The sequence below is a fragment of the Erythrolamprus reginae genome, chromosome Z (assembly GCF_031021105.1).
Source record: "Erythrolamprus reginae isolate rEryReg1 chromosome Z, rEryReg1.hap1, whole genome shotgun sequence".
Lineage (NCBI taxonomy): Eukaryota > Metazoa > Chordata > Lepidosauria > Squamata > Dipsadidae > Erythrolamprus > Erythrolamprus reginae.
Genome location: NC_091963.1, coordinates 126,673,942 through 126,693,663, shown reverse-complemented (window position 1 = coordinate 126,693,663; position 19,722 = coordinate 126,673,942). Strand labels below are relative to the sequence as shown.

General features: G+C 41.0%; 1 protein-coding gene across 1 annotated transcript; it reads right to left on the bottom strand.

Annotated features, from left to right (window-relative positions):
• Nucleotides 1–394: 394 nt before the first annotated feature.
• On the bottom strand, nucleotides 395–18,496 carry LOC139154112 (vomeronasal type-2 receptor 26-like). The gene is made up of 6 exons (XM_070728541.1): nucleotides 17,984–18,496; nucleotides 13,624–13,851; nucleotides 9,950–10,076; nucleotides 4,212–5,103; nucleotides 1,973–1,991; nucleotides 395–478 (listed from the first exon to the last, which is right to left on the bottom strand). The coding sequence occupies exons 1-6, from the start codon at nucleotides 18,494–18,496 to the stop codon at nucleotides 395–397; spliced, it is 1,863 nt and encodes a 620-aa protein (XP_070584642.1).
• Between the last annotated feature and the right edge of the window lie 1,226 nt (nucleotides 18,497–19,722).

The following is a 19,722-nucleotide window of genomic DNA, read 5'->3' as shown; positions in this document are numbered from 1 at the left end:
TCCCCCTCAATATGGGAGCTACATAAATTGCATTTCCTAGCATTCCTAAATCAAAATGGGCTTTGTTGAGAATTCTGGAAATGAGACTGGATGGCTCTTAGTTTGAAGAATTCTGTTTTCAGTATTGGAATATATATTATCCTATTGTCCTTCATTTTCCTTTTTGTTCAGAAAAACAGCTTTCCTAAGCATCTCTCAAGCTAATTAGGCATTATTTTATATGGCAGTGCCACATTTGATTATTCCAGAGATCAAAAGCCAGGAAGTATTAGCAAGCATTGATTTAATTCTTACACAAAATTGCCGGACTCTGCTGGTGGGGGGAAATGAATGAAGTCGATTTTCTGGGTGTGAATGGTAGCTTGAAAAACAATGGCACCTATCATAAGATCTCCTAGCTGATGGTACTTGTGATATGGTGAGTGTGGATTACTGAGGTTGCACCTGTCAGTCTTGCACACCATATGAGGAAGCCATGCTAGTAATAGAACCAATAAAATTGCCATTCTCAGAACAAAGGCATTAGTCAAGGATTGTGTGAGGTTTTTTATCCTAAGGCATAGCTATTAACATTCCTGTGAGTTTATGCTGCTTCACTTGAAAGACTTAGACCTGGTAGAAAAATCTGAGCCTTTGACTGTTCTGTATAGATACAGTTGATCTTACCTGACCATACTCTCCCTCCCCCCTCTAAATGATATTATTATTTGTATATATACATATATATCTCCATCTATTTCAAAGGTGAAGAAGCAATTATCTCACAATTAGAATTTTTGTAATACGGCAGTGAAATCCACAGAGATTTGGAAAGAGGGAAGAATTAAATGTAGTTATTTAGACTCCCGAATAGGAACATGATTATTAAGACAAAGCTTGATTCCCTATAGAATTGCTAGAGCTGCTGTGTTTCTTACAGCTCAGCAAATATTTTCTTTTCAGATAGGAAAGGCTATTTTGGCCTATTTCAAAATCATTTTTTTGACCTTTGAAGGACATCTGTGAGAAGGTTGAGGGCCACATCACAAATGTTGGTAGACAGATGGGATATGTGTTGATGTGTTTCCTTCATTTGGAAAAGGAAGTTAGGAATGTTTATACCAAAGTACCAGCAGATATTGTTTTTGGGTTATTTAAAATAGTTTTGTTCTCTTATGATTGGCTTTATCTTGCTTTCTGAATTGTGAAGATATGCATAGCAAGAGGGCAGTCATTTAAATGTAAACAAACAAACAAACAAAACTGAAATATATTATTCTTGGCCACAATAGGGAGATAGAACATAAAATAACAGAGTTGGAAGGAGCGTTGGAGGTCAGCCAGTCCAGTCTTAGGAGAGTGGGTTGTCATTCACTTCTGCAACTATTTCTTTTTCAGTGTGCTATCAGCTGTGAATATATCATAGACTTCCTCTGTTAAATATTTTTTTAAAAAATTGAACATGCATAATTAAAATATATACGCAAATTTGAGAAAGTGCTGCTAATCTCCACTCATTTCCAATCATCTGGTAGGTCTTCTGTGATCAAAGATTTTTGAAAGATGTGGTACAGAGGTTCAGTGATGACATCAGCTAGCTCCTTTAGGACTCTGGGATGCAGTCCATCTGGTCCTGGTGATTTGTTGATGATTTGATGATCTCCCAAGGGCATGGGTGAGGTATCATCAATATGCTAATGATACCCAGTTATACATCTCCACCCCATGTCCAGTCAACGAAGCAGTGGAAGTGATGTGCCGATGCCTGGAGGCTGTTGGGGCCTGCATAGGTGTCAAAAAACTCAAACTCAACCCAGACAAGCCGGAGTGGCTGTGGGTCTTACCTCCCAAGGACAATTTCATCTGTCCATCCATTACCCTGGGGGGAAAATCATTGACCCCCTCAGAGAGGGTTCGCAACTTGGGTGTCCTCCTCGATCCACAGTTCACATGAGTGAAACATCTTTCAGCTGTGGCGAGGGGCCAGGTGCACCAGTTGCGACCCTATTTGGACCGGGAGTCACTGCTCACAGTCACTCATGCCCTCATCACCTCGAGGCTCGACTACTGTAATGCACTCTACATGGGGCTACCTTTGAAAAGTGTTCGGAAACTTCAGATCGTGCAGAATGCAGCTGCGAGAGCAATCATGGGCTTTCCCAAATATGCCCATGTTACACCAACACTCCACAGTCTGCATTGGTTGCCGATCAGTTTCCGGTCGCAATTCAAAGTGTTGGTTATGACCTATAAAGCCCTTCATGGCACTGGACCAGATTATCTCAGGGACCGCCTTCTGCTGCACGAATCCCAGCGACCAGTTAGGTCCCACAGACTGGGTCTTCTCCAGGTCCCATCAACTAAACAATGTTGCTTGGTGGAACCCAGGGGAAGAGTCTTCTCTGTGGCGGCCCCGGCCCTCTGGTACCAACTCCCCCAGAGATCAGAATTGCCCCCACCCTCCTTGCCTTTTGTAAGCTGCTTAAAACCCACCTCTGCCGCCAGGCAAGGGGGAATTGAGATACACTCTTTCCCCCTACGCCTTTACAATTTTATGCATGGTATGTCTGTATGTATGTTTGGTTCTTATAATACTGGGTTTTTAACTGTTTTTAGCATTGGATTATTATTACAGTGATCCCTCTATTATCGCGAGGGTTCCGTTCCAAGACCCCTCGCGATAATCGATTTTTCGGGATGTAGTGGTGCGGAAGTAAAAACACCATCTGCGCATGCGCGCCCCTTTTTCCATGGCCGCGCATGCGCAGATGGTGTTTTTACTTCCGCACCTGGGAAGACCCAGGGAAGGTTCCTTCCGCCGCCCAGCAGCTGAGGAGCTGCCTGCCTGCCCCCCTGCCCGCCGCTTTTCCGCCTGCCGCTTTTCCGCCCGCCGCTTTTCCGCCCGCCGCTTGTCTGCCCGCCGCTTGTCCGCCCGCCGCTTGTCCTCCCGCCGCTTGTCCGCCGCTTGTCCTCCCGCCGCTTGTCCGCCGCTTGTCCTCCCGCCGCTTGTCCGCCGCTTTTCCACCCGCCGCTTTCCTGCCCGCCGCTTTTCTGCCGCTTTTCCGCCCACCGCTTTTCCGCCCGCCACTTTTCCGCCTGCCGCTTGTCCAACGCTTTTCCACCCGCCGCTTTTCCGCCTGCCGCTTTTCCGCCGCTTGTCCGGCCGCCGCTTGTCCGGCGCTCGGTGCACGATTGGGGTTTCCCCTTTGCGTGGGCGGCGGGGAATTCTGGGAGTTGAAGACCCAGGGAAGGTTCCTTCGGCCACCCAGCAGCTGATCTGCTCGGCAGCGCAGTAGCAGCGAGGAGCCGAAGATGGGGTTTCCCCGTTGCCCACGCAAAGGGGAAACCCCATCTTCGGCTCCTCGCTGCTACTGCGCTGCCGAGCAGATCAGCTGCTGGGCGGCCGAAGGAACCTTCCCTGGGTGCCGCCCGCCGCTCGAGAGCAAGAGGGGGAGAGATAGAGAAAGAGAGAGAAGGAAAGAAAGAGATGAGAGAGGGAGGAAGAGAGTGTGAGAGAGGAAGAAGCAAGATAGAGAAAGAGAGAGAGAAAGAAAGATGAAAAAGGAAGGGAGTGACGTCATCGGGTGGAAAAATCGCGATATAGCGTTTCGCAAAGATCGAGATCGTGAAACTCGAGGGATCACTGTATATACTGTTTTATTATTGTTGTTAGCCGTCCCGAGTCTGCGGAGAGGGGCGGCATATAAATCCAATAAATGAATGAATGAATGAATGAATGAATGAATGAATGAACGAACGAACGAACAAACAAACAAACAAACAAACAAACAAACAAATAATTATCTTTTCTTTTGCACTTTGCAGTGTACTCTCATTTCTGATGTTTCTAATAGAGTAGTTGGTGAGCCTATCATTCCAATACTAACCAGGAGTGACTGCCTATTTTTTTCTTTTTTAGACAATGTTAGAACTCCAAAATATGTTTAAAACAAATACTTTGTTTTTTACTATCTTAGTTTATTGTATATTTATTTGGTGTTTTTAGAACCATACATGAACTAAGACAGAAAAGGAGGAGACTGCCCAAGAATACTACAATAGGGACCAGGAAAAGCATTACAATTTAACAGATATTACAGCATTATCAGCCTTTTCTCTTTAATCTTGGTCCATTCCTAGATCATTTTAGAGAGCTGGTCCACAGCTTAAATTTAATAATATAGACATAAAAATCAGAGTTTCGGTGAACAAATTATTTTTATCATTCTTTTCTTCTCATTAATTGTTCCCTGTTATTCAATTCTGGTCGCAACAAAATGACATAGCATTTTGGGGAAAAGATGCAAATTAGAAGCCCAGCACCAGAGGCTAAGATAGAAAAGATCTCCACAGCCACCATGAATTTTCCTTTAGAGCTCAGGTATGCTGGGACAAAAGATAACCAAACACTGCAAAAAACCAGCATGCTGAAGGTGATGAACTTGGCTTCATTGAAACTGTCTGGTAACTTCCTAGCAAGGAAAGCTGTTGTGAAGCTGATAAGAGCCAGGAAACCCATGTAGCCAAGGACACAATAAAACATAGTCACAGAGCCGTCATTACATTGTAGTATAATTTCTTCAGGCACTGAGACCATATCAACATCTGGGAAAGGGGGAGCCATTAACAGCCATAAAGTACAGATGCTAGCTTGGATCAGGGAGCAGGAAACAACAATGGAATTGGTTAATGTCTTCCCCACCCATTTCCTCATTCTGGAACCTGGTTTGGTAGCCATAAATGCTAGAATCACTGTGATGGTTTTTGCCAAGATAGAGGAAACAGCCACTGAGAAAACCATTCCAAAAGTAGTTTTTTGCAAAAGGCAGGTTGCTTTTCCAGGCTGGCCAATGAATAGTAGTGCAGAAAGGAAGCAGAACAGGAGAGAGATGAGGAGAATGTAGGTCAGATCCCGGTTGTTGGCTATGACGATGGGAGTGTTATGGTTCTTTACAAATATTCCTAGTACCAGAACTGTGACTAGGGAAGAAGAGTGTGCAAGACAGGCTAAACTCAACCCTAAAGGTTCTTTGTAAGTCAAGAAACTGACCATTTTTGGAACACATAAGTCTTTTTTTATATTTGGATAATAGTCATCTTTGCATCTAAAGCATTCATTTTTGTCTAAAAGAAGAAGAAAAGATTTTATGTTTATTTTGCAAGCATGTCATTAATGTGAATGGTGTCTTATAGTAATAAATCAACTTCTAAAATAAAAATTAGGTTTATAGAAAGTTTCCAAGCTCATTGATTTTTGATAAGTTTTGAACAACTTACTTTTTTACCTTTTGAGTTTATTTAAAATTAACAATCTTTGTACATGAAGAGTAGAAGCATAGCCATATTTCAACAATATCAGAAGAGTGAAACTGTTCAATTTCAGTGAAAGAAAAACCATCAAACCAATTAACACCTTGACAATTCCAGATATTAGATACACAGCTGGACATTAGTTATGAACAGAAGCCATGGATAGGGAGTTCAGAAAAATAATGATACTGACAGAAAGGAATATTTGTAGCTCAGGTTGAACTGTGAGGTCCTTGGTGCTCTCTGAACTTGGTTTTTTTCTTGAAGACATTTTATTACTAAACTAGGTTACAGCTGCAATACTACAGCGATGTTGATTATTGTTTGATTCTCAAAGTTCCTTGTTTGGCATATTGTTTACTGCTTAATTGTTGGTGTAGCATTATTGTTGATGTTAATCACTTCTGAGTGTTGATTGATAGCATGGAGAAGGTGTGATCTTTTAGCTTTTTGATAGTACCCTTTGAAATAATACATAGATGTTGTTGTGGTTAGCTCTGGCCCAGCTCCTGCCCCAAGGACTGTGGATGTGGGGGAGACATCCACATACTGCAGGCCTGTTTTGCCCCCAGTGGAATCTGATGATGAAGACTCCTCTGACCAAGAAGACATGAGTGACAGGGAGGAGAAGAATGTGGCAGACAGCTCAGAAGGAGATCAATTATCTAGCTCCTCCTTGGATTCAGAACAAGAGTTAATGATACAGCCACGCATGCGGAGAGCGATGCATAGGCAACAACAACTGAGAGATTATTATCAAAGGAAATGAGGCCACCTGTGGTTGGGTGGGGCTGTGGTAATTAGTGAGGCTGCTATAAATAGCAGCCTGTGGGTTTGGCCATTGTGGAGAATTATCTGATCGTTGTGTTTCGTGACTGCTTTACTGACTTTGACTTTTTGTGTGCTGATTTTTCCCCGCTTTGAAACTAAACCAGAACAAAGTGTGTTTCACTTTGTGAAAGAAGGACTGTGAATTACCTCACAGCTGCAATCTAAGTATCACAGAACAGATGTTATGTATGTTTATCTGCCTGTTAATCAATGGTAAGTTCCTACTGTTGTGCTAGGGGACTCCATTCTGGTCGTGGCTGCCAGATTGTGCAATGTATGCATGACCGCTCCAGTGCCATCTTTGCCAGTCTGTTAGGTGGCGCTATCTTTTTACAGAATTTTTGGGCCTTTTTTGCTTCCTTTGCATGCATAGAAGCAAAAACTCACAAGAGGACATTCGGGCATGCAAGATTTGGGTGATTTCGGTGAATCAGGAGGATGCATGTGCAGTGCACCGGTATGTGGGTAAGTGCAACCCGCCACTGCTGTTAATGGCTGATTTGTCTGAATGTCAGAATTCCAGCAATTTTTCTATCATTTTTGGATTTAGCTTGCTCTGGCACTTAGCTTGCTCTATGATGTTCATGGTTTCCAAATTAAAACTAGATTGAAGTCTGTCCATGTGTTATGTAATTAAGGAATTTTCATTATGTCTTTTGATTTCTAGTTGATGTTCAAGGATATGCTCTGCTAGTCTTCTGCCCATCTGTTCTACATAGGATTGTCTTACATGGTATGTTGGAGATATCTCCTGTTTTCTTTTCTTAGTCTATTGGATCTTTTGGTTTACTTAAGATGTTTCGGTGGGGTTTAGTTTGCTCAGGTACTACCATGATGCCATGTGGGTGAAATAGTCAATTGGTTGATTTTGAAATGTTTTCAAGTATAACAGTGTTATCTTTTTTCACAGATTGTATTGACTGTGTTGTGTTAAATGGTCAGGCAGAGTTTTTTTATATATAAAAGCTGTAGAAAGGCTCTGTTTCTTTTTTTCTGGGTTGCTATAGTGTGTTTATACTAATTTAAACAATGTTCTTGCACAGCTTGTGTTTTGATAGTTTAGGATCGTAATTTTAGTAGTGAAGCATTTGATTAGTGTAGCTGATTTTATTATAGACTTGTGTTTCTAATTTGCTGACATTTCTTCTACTGATGAATTTATTCCTTTGATTGTTTCATGTGTCCAAATACACCAAATTCACTAAGATATTAATACAAAGAATCAGGAATTTCATCAACCTTTGCCTCACCACCTATTTTCAGTTTGATGAATATATATGCCAACAAATTGGAGGTACACACATGAGATCACCATTCTCAAGGCTCCTGATAGAGTTCATAATGCAATGTCTAGAAATTCCCATGGAAATAAACCCAAATAAATATGGGTCCAGTATGTAAACAATACAATGATACCTCATCTTACAAATGCCTCGTCATACAAACTTTTTGAGATACAAACCCGGGGTTTAAGATTTTTTTGCCTCTTCTTACAAACCATTTTCACCTTACAAACCCACCACCACCGCTGGGATGCCCCGCCTCCGGACTTCCATTGCCAGTGAAGCACCTGTTTTTGCACTGCTTGGATTCCCCTGAGGCTCCCCTCCATGCGAAACCCCACCTCCGGCCTTCCGTGTTTTCGTGATGCTGCAGGATAATCTCAGCAGGGGAATCCCAGCAGTGCAAAAACGGGCGCTTCGCTGGCAATGGAAGTCTGGAGGTGGGGTTTCCCAGTGAGGGGAGCCTCTGTTAAATCACAGCATCGTAAAAACCCAGAGGTGTTTTTGCGATGCTGTGATTTCACTGATGATCCCTTCCATTGCCAGCGAAGCACTCATTTTTGTGATGCTGAGATTCCCCTGCTGGGATTCCCCTGCAGCATTGCAAAAACACAGAAGTCTGGAGGTGGGGTTTCCCATGGAGGGGAGCCTCAGGAGAATCCCAGCAGTGCAAAAACAGGTGCTTCGGCTGGCAAAAGGGGTGAATTTTGGGCTTGCATGCATTAATCACTTTTCCATTGATTCCTATGGGAAACATTGTTTCGTCTTACAAACTTTTCAATTCAATTCAATTCAATTTATTCAATTTTTATGCCGCCCTTCTCCTCAGACTCAGAGCGGCTTACAACATGTTAGCAATAGCACTTTTTAAACAGAGCTAGGCTATTGCCCCCACAATCCGGGTCCTCATTTTACCCACCTCGGAAGGATGGAAGACTGAGTCAACCTTGAGCCGGTGATGAGATTTGAACCGCTGACCTTCAGATCTACAAGTCAGCTTCAGTGGCCTGCAGTACAGCACTCTACCTGCTGCGCCACCCCGCCACCTTAAGAACCTCATCCCGGAACCAATTAAGTTTGTAAGACAAGATATGAATGTACCTTATATCAACAATACATTCAAAGAAATATTTCCAGAAGAAGGGGGGCATGGCCAAACACTGTGGCGACACTGAGTTCCCCATGCTCTGCAGGGGATTCTGATAATCATGCTGCTTGAGGGACCTGGTTGAGTCAGAACTAGGTTGGAACCATCCCGGAGGGGTGGTGAAGAAGGGAGACACTGTCAGGTTTCCTGGGAGGGATGGCAAATGCCCCAGGGAGCTAAAAAAGAGCTCCCAACCAGCAGCACTGGGAAATGATTCATCGTCCTAGCTGCAGAGGCTGCAACTGGCTGGATAGTTTTTAAAGATTGCAAGTCACCTGAGATAGAAGATTGAAGATTAAGTGCTGAAGAGAAGAATTGAAACTGAAATTGGTGAGTTACATTGCTGAAGTGAAACTTTAGGCCTTTTTTAAGTTAAAAAAATGGAACAAAAAGATAGCAAGGGGGCTAAGCAGCTATTCAGCGAATAGAAGACTAAAGCTCTTCATGGCATTGGACCAGAATACCTCCGGAACCGCCTTCTATCGCACGAATCCCAGAGGCCGATAAGGTCCCACAGAGTTGGCCTTCTCCGGGTCCCGTCGACCAAACAATGTCGTTTGGCAGGCCCCAGGGGAAGAGCTTTCTCTGTGGCGGCCCTGGCCTTCTGGAATCAATTTCCCCCAGAGATTAGAACGGCCCCCAACCTCCTTGTCTTTCACAAGTTACTCAAGACCCACCTATATCGCCAGGCATGGGGGAATTAAGACATCTCCCCCAGGCTTTCTTATATTTTATGTTTGGTATGTATGTATTGTATGGTTTTTAAACTGTTGGGGTTTTTTAATGTAATTTTATTATTAGATTTGTTCCATTGTTATACTGTTTTTATTGTTGTTGTGAGCCGCCCCGAGTCTTTGGAGAGGGGCAGCATACAAATCTAATAAATTGAATTGAATTGAATATCACAGCTTCCTACTACCTGGAGTAATTCAAGACATAGTATACAGGTAGTCGTTGATTTACAAACATTTGTTTGGTGACTATTAAAAGTTGCAACAGCATTGAGAAAACTAACTCACAACCATTGCAGCATCCTTGTGGTCACATAATCAAAACCAAATCCTTGGCAACTGGCATGCATTCATGGCAGTTGCAGTATCCTGAGATCATGTTATCAGCTTTTGTAGTATTCTAACAAGCAAAGCCAATAGAGAAGTTAGATTTATTAAACAACCTTGTAACTGACTTAACTGCAATAATTCATTTAACAATTGTGGCAAAAAAGATCGTAACATTGGGCAAAACTCATGTAACAATTGTCTTGCTTAGCAGCAGAAATTTGTGGCTCGTAAATTGAGGATTTTAAGTTGCGATCACAAATTGAAGACTACATGTACTTCAATTTTATGCACATTTATTTCAGGTAGTCAAGACCAAATGGTTATTATTACTTTTTTACCGTTCTCAGTAGAAATGCTCCCATCTGGGCATGGAATGCAATCATAGCAGCAAAATGGCTGCCCCTCCTTGACTTTCTTGTTGAAACCTGGATAACATCTCTCAGTACAGATAGAAATAGGCTGTACCTAGGAATGAAAGAGGATAACAATAGTCTGAAAAAGGCATATATATTTCTCAACATTTAATGCACACATTAACTTTTTTCTGATCCATAACACTTTTGCTTATGTTTATCCATTAATATACTTTAAGAAATCCCCCTCACTATTAATTAATCCCCCTCCCTATTAAGCAGAAAAGGCTATAACAAATAAAATGGCTCTCTGACAAAAATATTGTCTTGCACACAAGAGTTAACTTCCATTTCTCAAGCAACAACTGGTCAAACCTTTAAGAGGCAATAAAATATTGTATTCCAAAAAGTGGAAACAAAACAGTGCTATAGTAGAAATAGAAGAGGCTACCACATTGCAGGTGCTTACTTTATTTTTGGACAAAGAACTAAAAACATCCAAATACTTTATCATATACTGGCAGACAGCTTTAATTTTTACAACTGATACTAATGGATGTCTTCTTATTTTAATATTTCTCCCAATGGTCACTTCTGAAGTTAACTATGTTAATCTGAAGATCTGGGTATCAACACTGAAAAATGGTATCAGATATACTTTGCTATATTATTTAGGGTTTGTATAATAACAGTTGGTAAAAGTTGATCCCTTTAATAGCAAGCTCATTTAATTCAAACCACATGCATCTAGTATTATTTATTATGTCCTAACCTCTTCAATCTTTTTAATCTGGTAATTTAATTTAAAAATTGGGCTATGATTAAAACTTGATTCTATTACTTCATTGGGGTTCTAATTCACACCCAACTTCCTTGGCCAGTATTATCTGGGTTAGGAATAATGATATAGGTATTACAATTCCTAGATTTATATAGTCAATAAAGGCCACATGAGTGACAATTATTTTTTATTTACAAAGATTATTTCTTATTTGGACAGTCACTTGATCTATGTAAGCTCTCAATTAGAATTCATATCCTGCAAAGAATTTATTTATTTATTCATTCATTCATGTCTATCTATCTATCTATCTATCTATCTATCTATCTATCTATCTATCTATCTATCTATCTATCTATTTAGACTTCTATGCTACCCAATCCCAAAGGACTCAGGGTGGCTTACAACAATATAAAATACAAAAACAATAAAAAGAAGTCAAATGTACAATATAAACTATAAAACCTTGATTAAAACCCATAGTTAAACTAACCAGTCAACATGCATGCATTCCATTCATACAATTTGCCCATGATAGTTGTTAAATCATGGTCCCCAGGCCTGCTGGCAAAGCCATGTCTTCATTGCCTTATGGAAGGACAGTAGGGTGGGAGCAATACAGACATCAAGAGGGAGTTGATTCCATAGAGTCAGGGTGGCAACAGAGAAGGCCCTCCCCCACAGCCTCACCAACCTACATTGCTTAGTCAATGGGACCTGGAGGAGGCCAACTCTGTGTGCTCTTATAGATCTCTGGGAGGTATGCAGCAAGAGACAGTCCTGTAAATAGTCTGGCCCTGAGACATATAGGGCTTTATAGGTAATAACCAACACCTTGAATTGTGCCCAGAGAACTAATAGAAAACAAGTACAGCTTGTGGAGTATAGGTGTTATATGAGTGTACCAAGGTACTCCCATGACAGCTCGTGTGGTTGCATTCTGGACAATTTGGAATCTCCAAACACTCTTCAAGGGTAGCCTCATGTAGAGCGCATTGCAATATTCAAGACGGGTGGTAATAAGAGCCTGAGTGACTGGATGTAGAGCCTCCTGGTCCAGATAGCGATGCAACTGGTAACCAGGCGAACTTGGTCAAAGGTCCCACTGGCCATAGCCAAGAGGTAGTGATCAAGGCACAGCTGTGGGTCCAGGAGGACACTCAAGTTGTGGACCCTATCTGAGGGGTTCAATGTTTCTCTCCCCCCCCCCCCCGAACAATGAATGGACATATCAAATGGTAGGAGGAAATGCCCACAGCCACTCGGTCTTGTCTGGGTTGAGCTTAAGCCTGTTGACCCTTATCCAGACACTTACAGCTTCCAGGCACCGGCACATCACACCCACCACTTCACTGAATTGGCATGGTGTCGAGATACATAACTGGGTATCATCAGCGTACTGATGATACCTCACCCCATGCCATCATATGATCTCACCCAACAGCTTCATGTAAATGTTGAATAGTAGGAGGGAGAGAGTAGATCCCTGCAGCACCCCACAAAGGAGAGGCTGAAAGATGGATCTCTGCCCCCCCACAAATATCATCTGTGAATGACCAGAGAGATAGGAGGAGAACCACCATAAAATGGTGCCTCCCACTCCCAATCCTTCTAGCCATCACAGAAGGATACCATGGTCGATGGTATTGAAGGCTGCTGAGAGGTTGCGGATCACCAGGATAGAGGAATGTCCCCTATCCCGGGCCCACCAGAAATAATTCATCAGCATAACCAAAACAGTTTCTGTGCTATGACCAGTCCTGAAACCAGACTGAAAGGAGCCCAAATAATCAGTTTCATCCAAGGACTGCTGGAGCTGGAGTGCCACCACTTCTCAACAACCTTACCCAGAAAAGGTAGGTTGGACACTGGCCTATAGCTTTTCAATTCGGCTGGATCCAGAGACAGTTTCTTGAGGAGAGGTCTACTACTTCCTTCAATGGCTGCGGAAATGATCCCTCACTCAAGGAAGTGTTAATTAATACCTGGATCCAGCTGCATGTCACTTCCTGACTGGCCAAAATGTCACTAGTTCACCATCAGCATATCAGCATGCGATGAAAAACTGTACTTGTATCAAGCAAAAACTCTGTTTTGACCAATGCTGCATACAAATAGTCCTTGACTTACAATCACAATTGAGAACATTTCTATTTCTGAGTAAGGCAGTTGTGAAGATTGAACCATATCATTTTTTTTCTACAGTTGTTAAGCAAATAACTTCAATTGTTAAGTATTAAGTGATTGTTACATGAATCCAATTTTACTATTTGACTTTGCTGGTTGTAAACAGGCTGGGAAGCTCACAAATGCTGATCATGTAACATTAAGATTTTGTAACCAACATGAATTCCATATAAGCAAGATACATATCAGAAAATCAATGAATATATAAATCAAATAACTAAATCAAATACATAAACAAACAAATAAATACCAAGTGTCAAATGTCAACAATTTACTCAAGTGATCTTGGGAATGAAGCAATGGTTATCAGTTTGGGGACCAATTGCCATTGTATCTTTGAACAGTTGCTAAACAAAGTCAAGGATTAATTGTACATGCCAGTACAGACAAATTTTAAAAAGTAAAGATTTCAATATTAAGAAAGCTTAAACCAATAGGTACAAGTGTAGAACAACAACTTCATTTCATACCCATTCTAAGCAATAGATGTAATATTAAATAATATACTTTTATTCCAGACATAATTAGCAGAGTTAGTCATCTAAGGTGATATGAATACGATCTCATCATATGAATTGACATAAAACTTATTAAACTCAATATTTGATACAAATCTAACATTGTCTAGAAAGTGAACCCCAGAATAAAAGTCAGAATTAATTCAGAACCAGGTGAAATAATGGGACCTTACCTGGTTGAAAAAATTGTGCCATGTAATGAGATCATCATTGATAGTTAAACCTTGATCCGGGGGAGCTAGGTGATCCACCTTCCCAACTTTTACACGAAGAAATGATTTATTTGGGAAAGCAATCCAGTTGATAATGTCAAATCCAGCTCTTACTATGCCATTTTGGTCAAAGGAGATCTGATCCCCAGCACTATTATTAAAAGAGATTCCTCTTAGAAAGTAATGAAGCTGAGCAAACAAACAAACAAAGAAAGAAACAAAGAAACAAAAATGCAATAGTTTTTGGAAGATTAAATTACTCATTCCCATGATGGCAGTTTTCCTAACATTGTATATATTGTTATGCATAATGTTATGTGTATGTCTGTAACACATTTTTGCTGATAATGAAAAGGAAGGGAGATAGATTTTACAATCAAGATGGCGATAGGGACAGTTGCCTAGAATCCAAGTTGTAGAAAACTTTGAAATCTTAGTGTTGGAGTTGTTATCCCGGTGTTAGAGTTAGAACAAGTTGTTAGACAGATTAGAACTATCTATAAACCGACCTAATAATATCCAGAACCAACTAAACAAGCAGAAACCATCCAGCCACAAGGAATCCCAAACCTATGGGACAAAGGCAGGACAATGCAGGACAACTGACCGTAAGTGATTGAACCCTGCTGCCCATTAAACCCACGAAGCCTCAATCCGCCCCAGCGCACTCCTGGATCACAAGCCCCACCTAATCAACTCCAGTGCTCCCCAGGTCCTCCAGTTCCAATAAACCCACCCCAGCGCACCCCAGGACCATCCTCAGTAAACTCAACAAATGCCAGCAGCCGGATCCCCTGCAGAGCCTAACTTACCAGTCCCCATCCGAGCTGCTATATGAGGCTTGGAACTGCAACGTAGCCTGCCTGAGCTCAGCCTGTCTGTTTTCATCCTTAGTGCCATCTGAGTTCTGTAAACAGCAGTGGAGCCATCCTGAAGCCCCTGCCTGGAAATATCCCCTCTCTGTCCGATTGTTTCCCTGCCAAGCGAAAGGATTCCCTGTGTGTTAAAAATCCAGCTGGCAAACCTGAGGACTCTGAAAGGCAAAGGGAACAGCCGTTTCCCCCAACCTCATTGCTTTGAATCCTTTGAAGCCCCCATGACTCCCCCCCTGGCAGCCAGCCTGAAAGAAAGAAATTAACATTACAAGAAAGAAATACAACATTACATTCCTCCTTGGCAGCCAGCCAGAAAGAAACAATAAGGAAGGTGTGATCCCTAGGGGAGTTTGTTGAAACATCTAATTCCTCCCTATAGCCACAACTCTGAATAAGTCGACTCTGCAAACACCCAGAAGGTGTTAGGAGCCAAATCTCCATCACATACTTTTTTACATTCTTTTTTACTGCTGCCATTACTAAGGACACAAAGCACCAACCCATGTGATTCCCCATCATCTTTCCTCAGATCTACATAGCAACTCAAGAGCTAGCCAAACTCTAAAGCATCCGGTAACTAAAGACCCCTCCACTCAGTATACCATAAAACAATAAAACTACAAGCCTCTGAGGCAACTATGCCAGTGAAGAAGAAAACACAGAATCTTCATTCAAAAGATTCAAACAACATTCTATGTTGCAACATATGCAAAGACACTATAAACGATCTTGATAAATACATCAAATGTCAATTCTGCAAAATTCCTGCACACCACTCTTGCCTAAACATAACTAACCCAGTAGCCACCTTTCTTCATGAAAACTCTTCATTTTTCTTCCTCTGTATCACCTGTACTCCAAAATTAGAAATCCTCAACTGTCTGAAGATATCGTTACCAAAACTCAGCAATCATTCACTGAAAACAGAACCACGCCTACTATCCATGGAAAAAAAATATCCAAGCACTATTAAACGCAAAACTTCCAACAAGTCCACCTCAGCCACTATCTAGATCACAAAGACAGCCCAACTCTTCTTCAGACATCTCCATTCTTGTCAAAGATGCAATGGAGCGTGAACAAAAATGTAAGAATGCCATCCTCTTTGGCCTTGAAGAAAATGATGAACCTGATTTAATAAAAATATGTAACATTATTCGCCAACAACATCACCTCTCTCATACAATCACCCCAGAAGACATTTTAGAAGTCTCCAGAAATGAACCAGAACACAAGTACAGTGATGGCTCAGTGGCACCATGATTCTGCAGTGATTAGCAAAAATGAACCTACAAAACAGCTTTTCATTAAGACCATCAATCTCATAGCCAGAAACAGCACCAATCACAACAAACTCAGATCCAGACCTGACCTGTCGTTCCTCCAATGCATCCGCTCCCATGAACTAAGAACTGAACTAAAGCGATGCCAAGACCTGGGTGACACCAACTTATACATCGACCATCGCACAGAATGCATCAAATCCAGGACCCACAACCCTCCCTTCAACTTCCAGTCTAACATCCAGCACCAACCACCCTACTTCTCCCAACCGACCATCTCATAAAAACAAATCGACATCTACCAACCAGCACTACAACAACAAAAGCAAAATGCATCCCTAACACCACAAACAAAGACTAGGAAAGCGCATCCCTCACTGCCTCTAACCAACCCAAAACCTACTCCCAACACAAAACCAATTTCAAATGCAAATTATTAAAGGCCAGAAGTATAGCCAATAAGATATCAGAATTCCTCCTCCTTGACTCCTAAGTCTTTGATATTATCATTGTTTGTGAAACATGGCTCAATGCACCCTACTTTGACTTAAGTGCCAAAGTCCATTGCAACAACATCGCCAAGAAGGCTTTAAGAGTTGTTAATCTAATCCTTCATAGCTTCTGCTCTGGCAATCTCACACTATTTACCAGAGCTTACAAAACTTTCGCCAGACACATCCTAGAATATAGCTCATCTGTTTGGAACCCATACCGCATTTCTGACATTAATACTCTCGAAAATGTCCAGAAATAGTTCATCAGAAGAGCTTTTCACTACTCTACCCATAACAGAACACCATACGAAACTAGACTTACAATCCTGGGTCTAGAAAGTTTAGAACTAAGACGCCTCAAACATGATCTAAGTATTGCCCACAAGATCATATGCTGCAATGCCCTGCCTGTCAAAGACTACTTCAGCTTCAACCACAACAACACAAGAGCCCACAACAGATGCAAGCTTAATATTAACTGCTCCATACTTGACTGTAAAAACTACGACTTTAGTAATCAAGTTGTCGAAGCGTGGAATTCACTACCAGACTCTGTAGTATCATCCCCTAACACCCAACACTTTACCCTTAGACTATCCATGGTTGACCTCACCAAGTTCCTAAGAGGTCAGTTGGGGCGTACATAAGTGCACCAGAGTGCTTATCATCCCCTGTCCTATTGTCTTTCCTATATCTCATATATCTTCTCTTCTATACCTATATCTTTTTCTGCTATTCTCTCATAGTCATATTTCACTCCTTTATTTTCTCCTCTATTCCCCCTTTAATACATTTTACTTGATTATATCCTCCATAACCCTCAGTGTGTATTATTGTGTATTGAACAAAACAAACAAACAAACAAACAAACAAATAAATAAAAATATTTTGGGTTTATTTGTCTTCATCAGGTAGCTACACCCTTACTGGGATTTGAACCTCCTAATCATTATTAGCAAAATATGTTACACACAAACACACACAAACAGGTGTATATACACACACTCACATGAAAAGGACCTAGGCAAGCAGAGGCCCCTATAACATTTCAGATAAATGATTTTTCAGGCTCTTTTTTAAAGTTATGGAGCACCTACAACTTCTGAAAGAAAGTTGTTTCATTGATTGATTGCTCTCTTTGATTTCTCCTCAGTTCTATCTTCTCTTCTTGGTTAATTTCCATCCATTGTTTCTCATCTTACCTATTGGTAGTTTGGAAAATAGTTTACCCTCCCATTTTTATAGGAGCCCCTCAAACATTGGAACACTGCTATTCTCTCTCTCTCTCACACACACACACACTCACACACTCACTCACACAACCCATAGTCAGAGAGACAGAAAGAAGCAGACGTAGACAGATAAACACAGATCCATGAGAGATTCAGAAGAAAAAAGAGTGGGTTTTCTAATGTTATAATCTAACATAATTAGATTATGTTATAATCTAACATAACTTTAACATCCTAAACTTTATAAAGAGGGAGTCAATAGAATTCAAAGTAAAGCATTCAGATAGTCACAATGGAAAGGAAATATTGTGACAAAGTTGTGAGCTGTTATTTCATATTCAGGAGATGGGAAAGCAGGTGAAATGCAGATGCAGGTTTACCAATACACCTAGATGCATGGTGCTCTGGCAAATGAGGATATTAATCATCTGTAATACCTTTATGATATCTTGTTTATGGTTTTTTCCTCCTCCTCTGCTGTCCATTGTTCTATGTTTATATTTAGATGTGGATATGGCATGTAAAGCATGAGCTATTGCATAAATACCATTGTAGATACTGTAGCTATGGCCAGTCATGTCTATTTCAAAAATAGGTGCAGGAAGGCTCTTCAGATTCTCTGCCCCAGTACAAATGTCTTCAGGCACATCACTCACAGCCTCATCTGAGAATACACAGTTGAAGGCATCTTGCCAAAACTGAGTGATAAATCCATTTTCCTTTCTACTGAAGATGGGGTTTTGCTTTGCAACAAACAACCGAAACACAGGTAGATAAGCAGAGGGCATTGAGAAGGAAAGGGCACCATGGATTATTTCTGTACTCCAAGAACGTTGAAATGCGGAGGAAGTCAGTTCTATTTGGGCTGTCATTATCCACACAATACCTTTTGGTGTAGCATTTGTCTTTTCTAAACTTGGTATATACTGAAACCATCTCAAAAATATCATGGTGAAGGACTCCCCATAGATCACAAATGCATTGGCTTTACCACCCATGACTTGATCATAGATTTTTGCTCCTTTCTGAAGCATACCATAAAGTCCATCTATATGACTAAATTTGCCAAGTTTTTCAATGAAAGAGTAGCAAATTTCATTTTTAGAAAAAACTGGAATCACTGTTTGTATAAATTTTTCACCTTGATCATCATCCATGGTAAGGATCCCAATCCACGTCCACCTAAAATGTAGGAGCAGTGAGACAATTCCTGCATACTGAAGTGGATCTGGAGGAACCATCTGGAAAAAACTGAGGTCTGGAGATTTTTCATTCATCAATGGAGCCGAGCCATAAATAAGCTAAAGGGAAGTGGGGAAAAATAGCAACAGAATGCATAGAACCCTAATGATGCAGACTGCTCATTAAGTGTACCTTATGATTCTTGATGAACATATCTTTTCTTTTATGTACATTCAGAGCATATGCATCAAGACAAATTCCTTGTGTGTCCAATCACACTTGGTCAACAAAATTCTATTCTATTCTAAAATATATTAAGAATCCTCCCAATACTTACATAAAGCAACATTCAACATGTTTAGTTGAAATCCTATTTCAGTTCCTGCTCTATTTAGTGTATGCATTATTTTTATTTATTTATTTTATCAAGTATGTATTGGTAATATACATAGATATGATGCTGTTTATATACATGAGATGGGCACTAATAAGATGGTAGGCACACTGGTGCACTTATGCACACCTTTTACTGACCACTTAGGAAGTGGGTGAGGTCAATAGTAGGCAGTCTAAGGGTAAAGTTTTGAGGGTTTGGTGATGAAACTATAGAGTCAGGTAGAGAGTTCCAGGCATTAACCACTTCGTTGCTAAAGTCGTATTTCCTACAGTCAGGTTTGGAGTGGCTTAATTTGAGTTTGTATCTGTGTGTGCTCATGCATTGTTGTGCTTGAAGATGAAGTAGTCATTGACCAGAAGGACATTGTAGCAGATGATTTTATGAGCTATGCTTAAGTCGTGCCAAAGGCGACATATGTCTAAGCTTTCTAAGCCTAGGATTTCAAGTCTAGTTGAGTAAGATAATCTATCGAGAGTAGAGGAGCTCTTCTCGTAAAGTATCTCTGGACACTTTCTAATGTATTTATGTCAAAAATGCTGTGTGGATTCCAGATAGTTGAGCTGTATTCAAGGATTGGTCTGGCAAAAGTTTGTCATA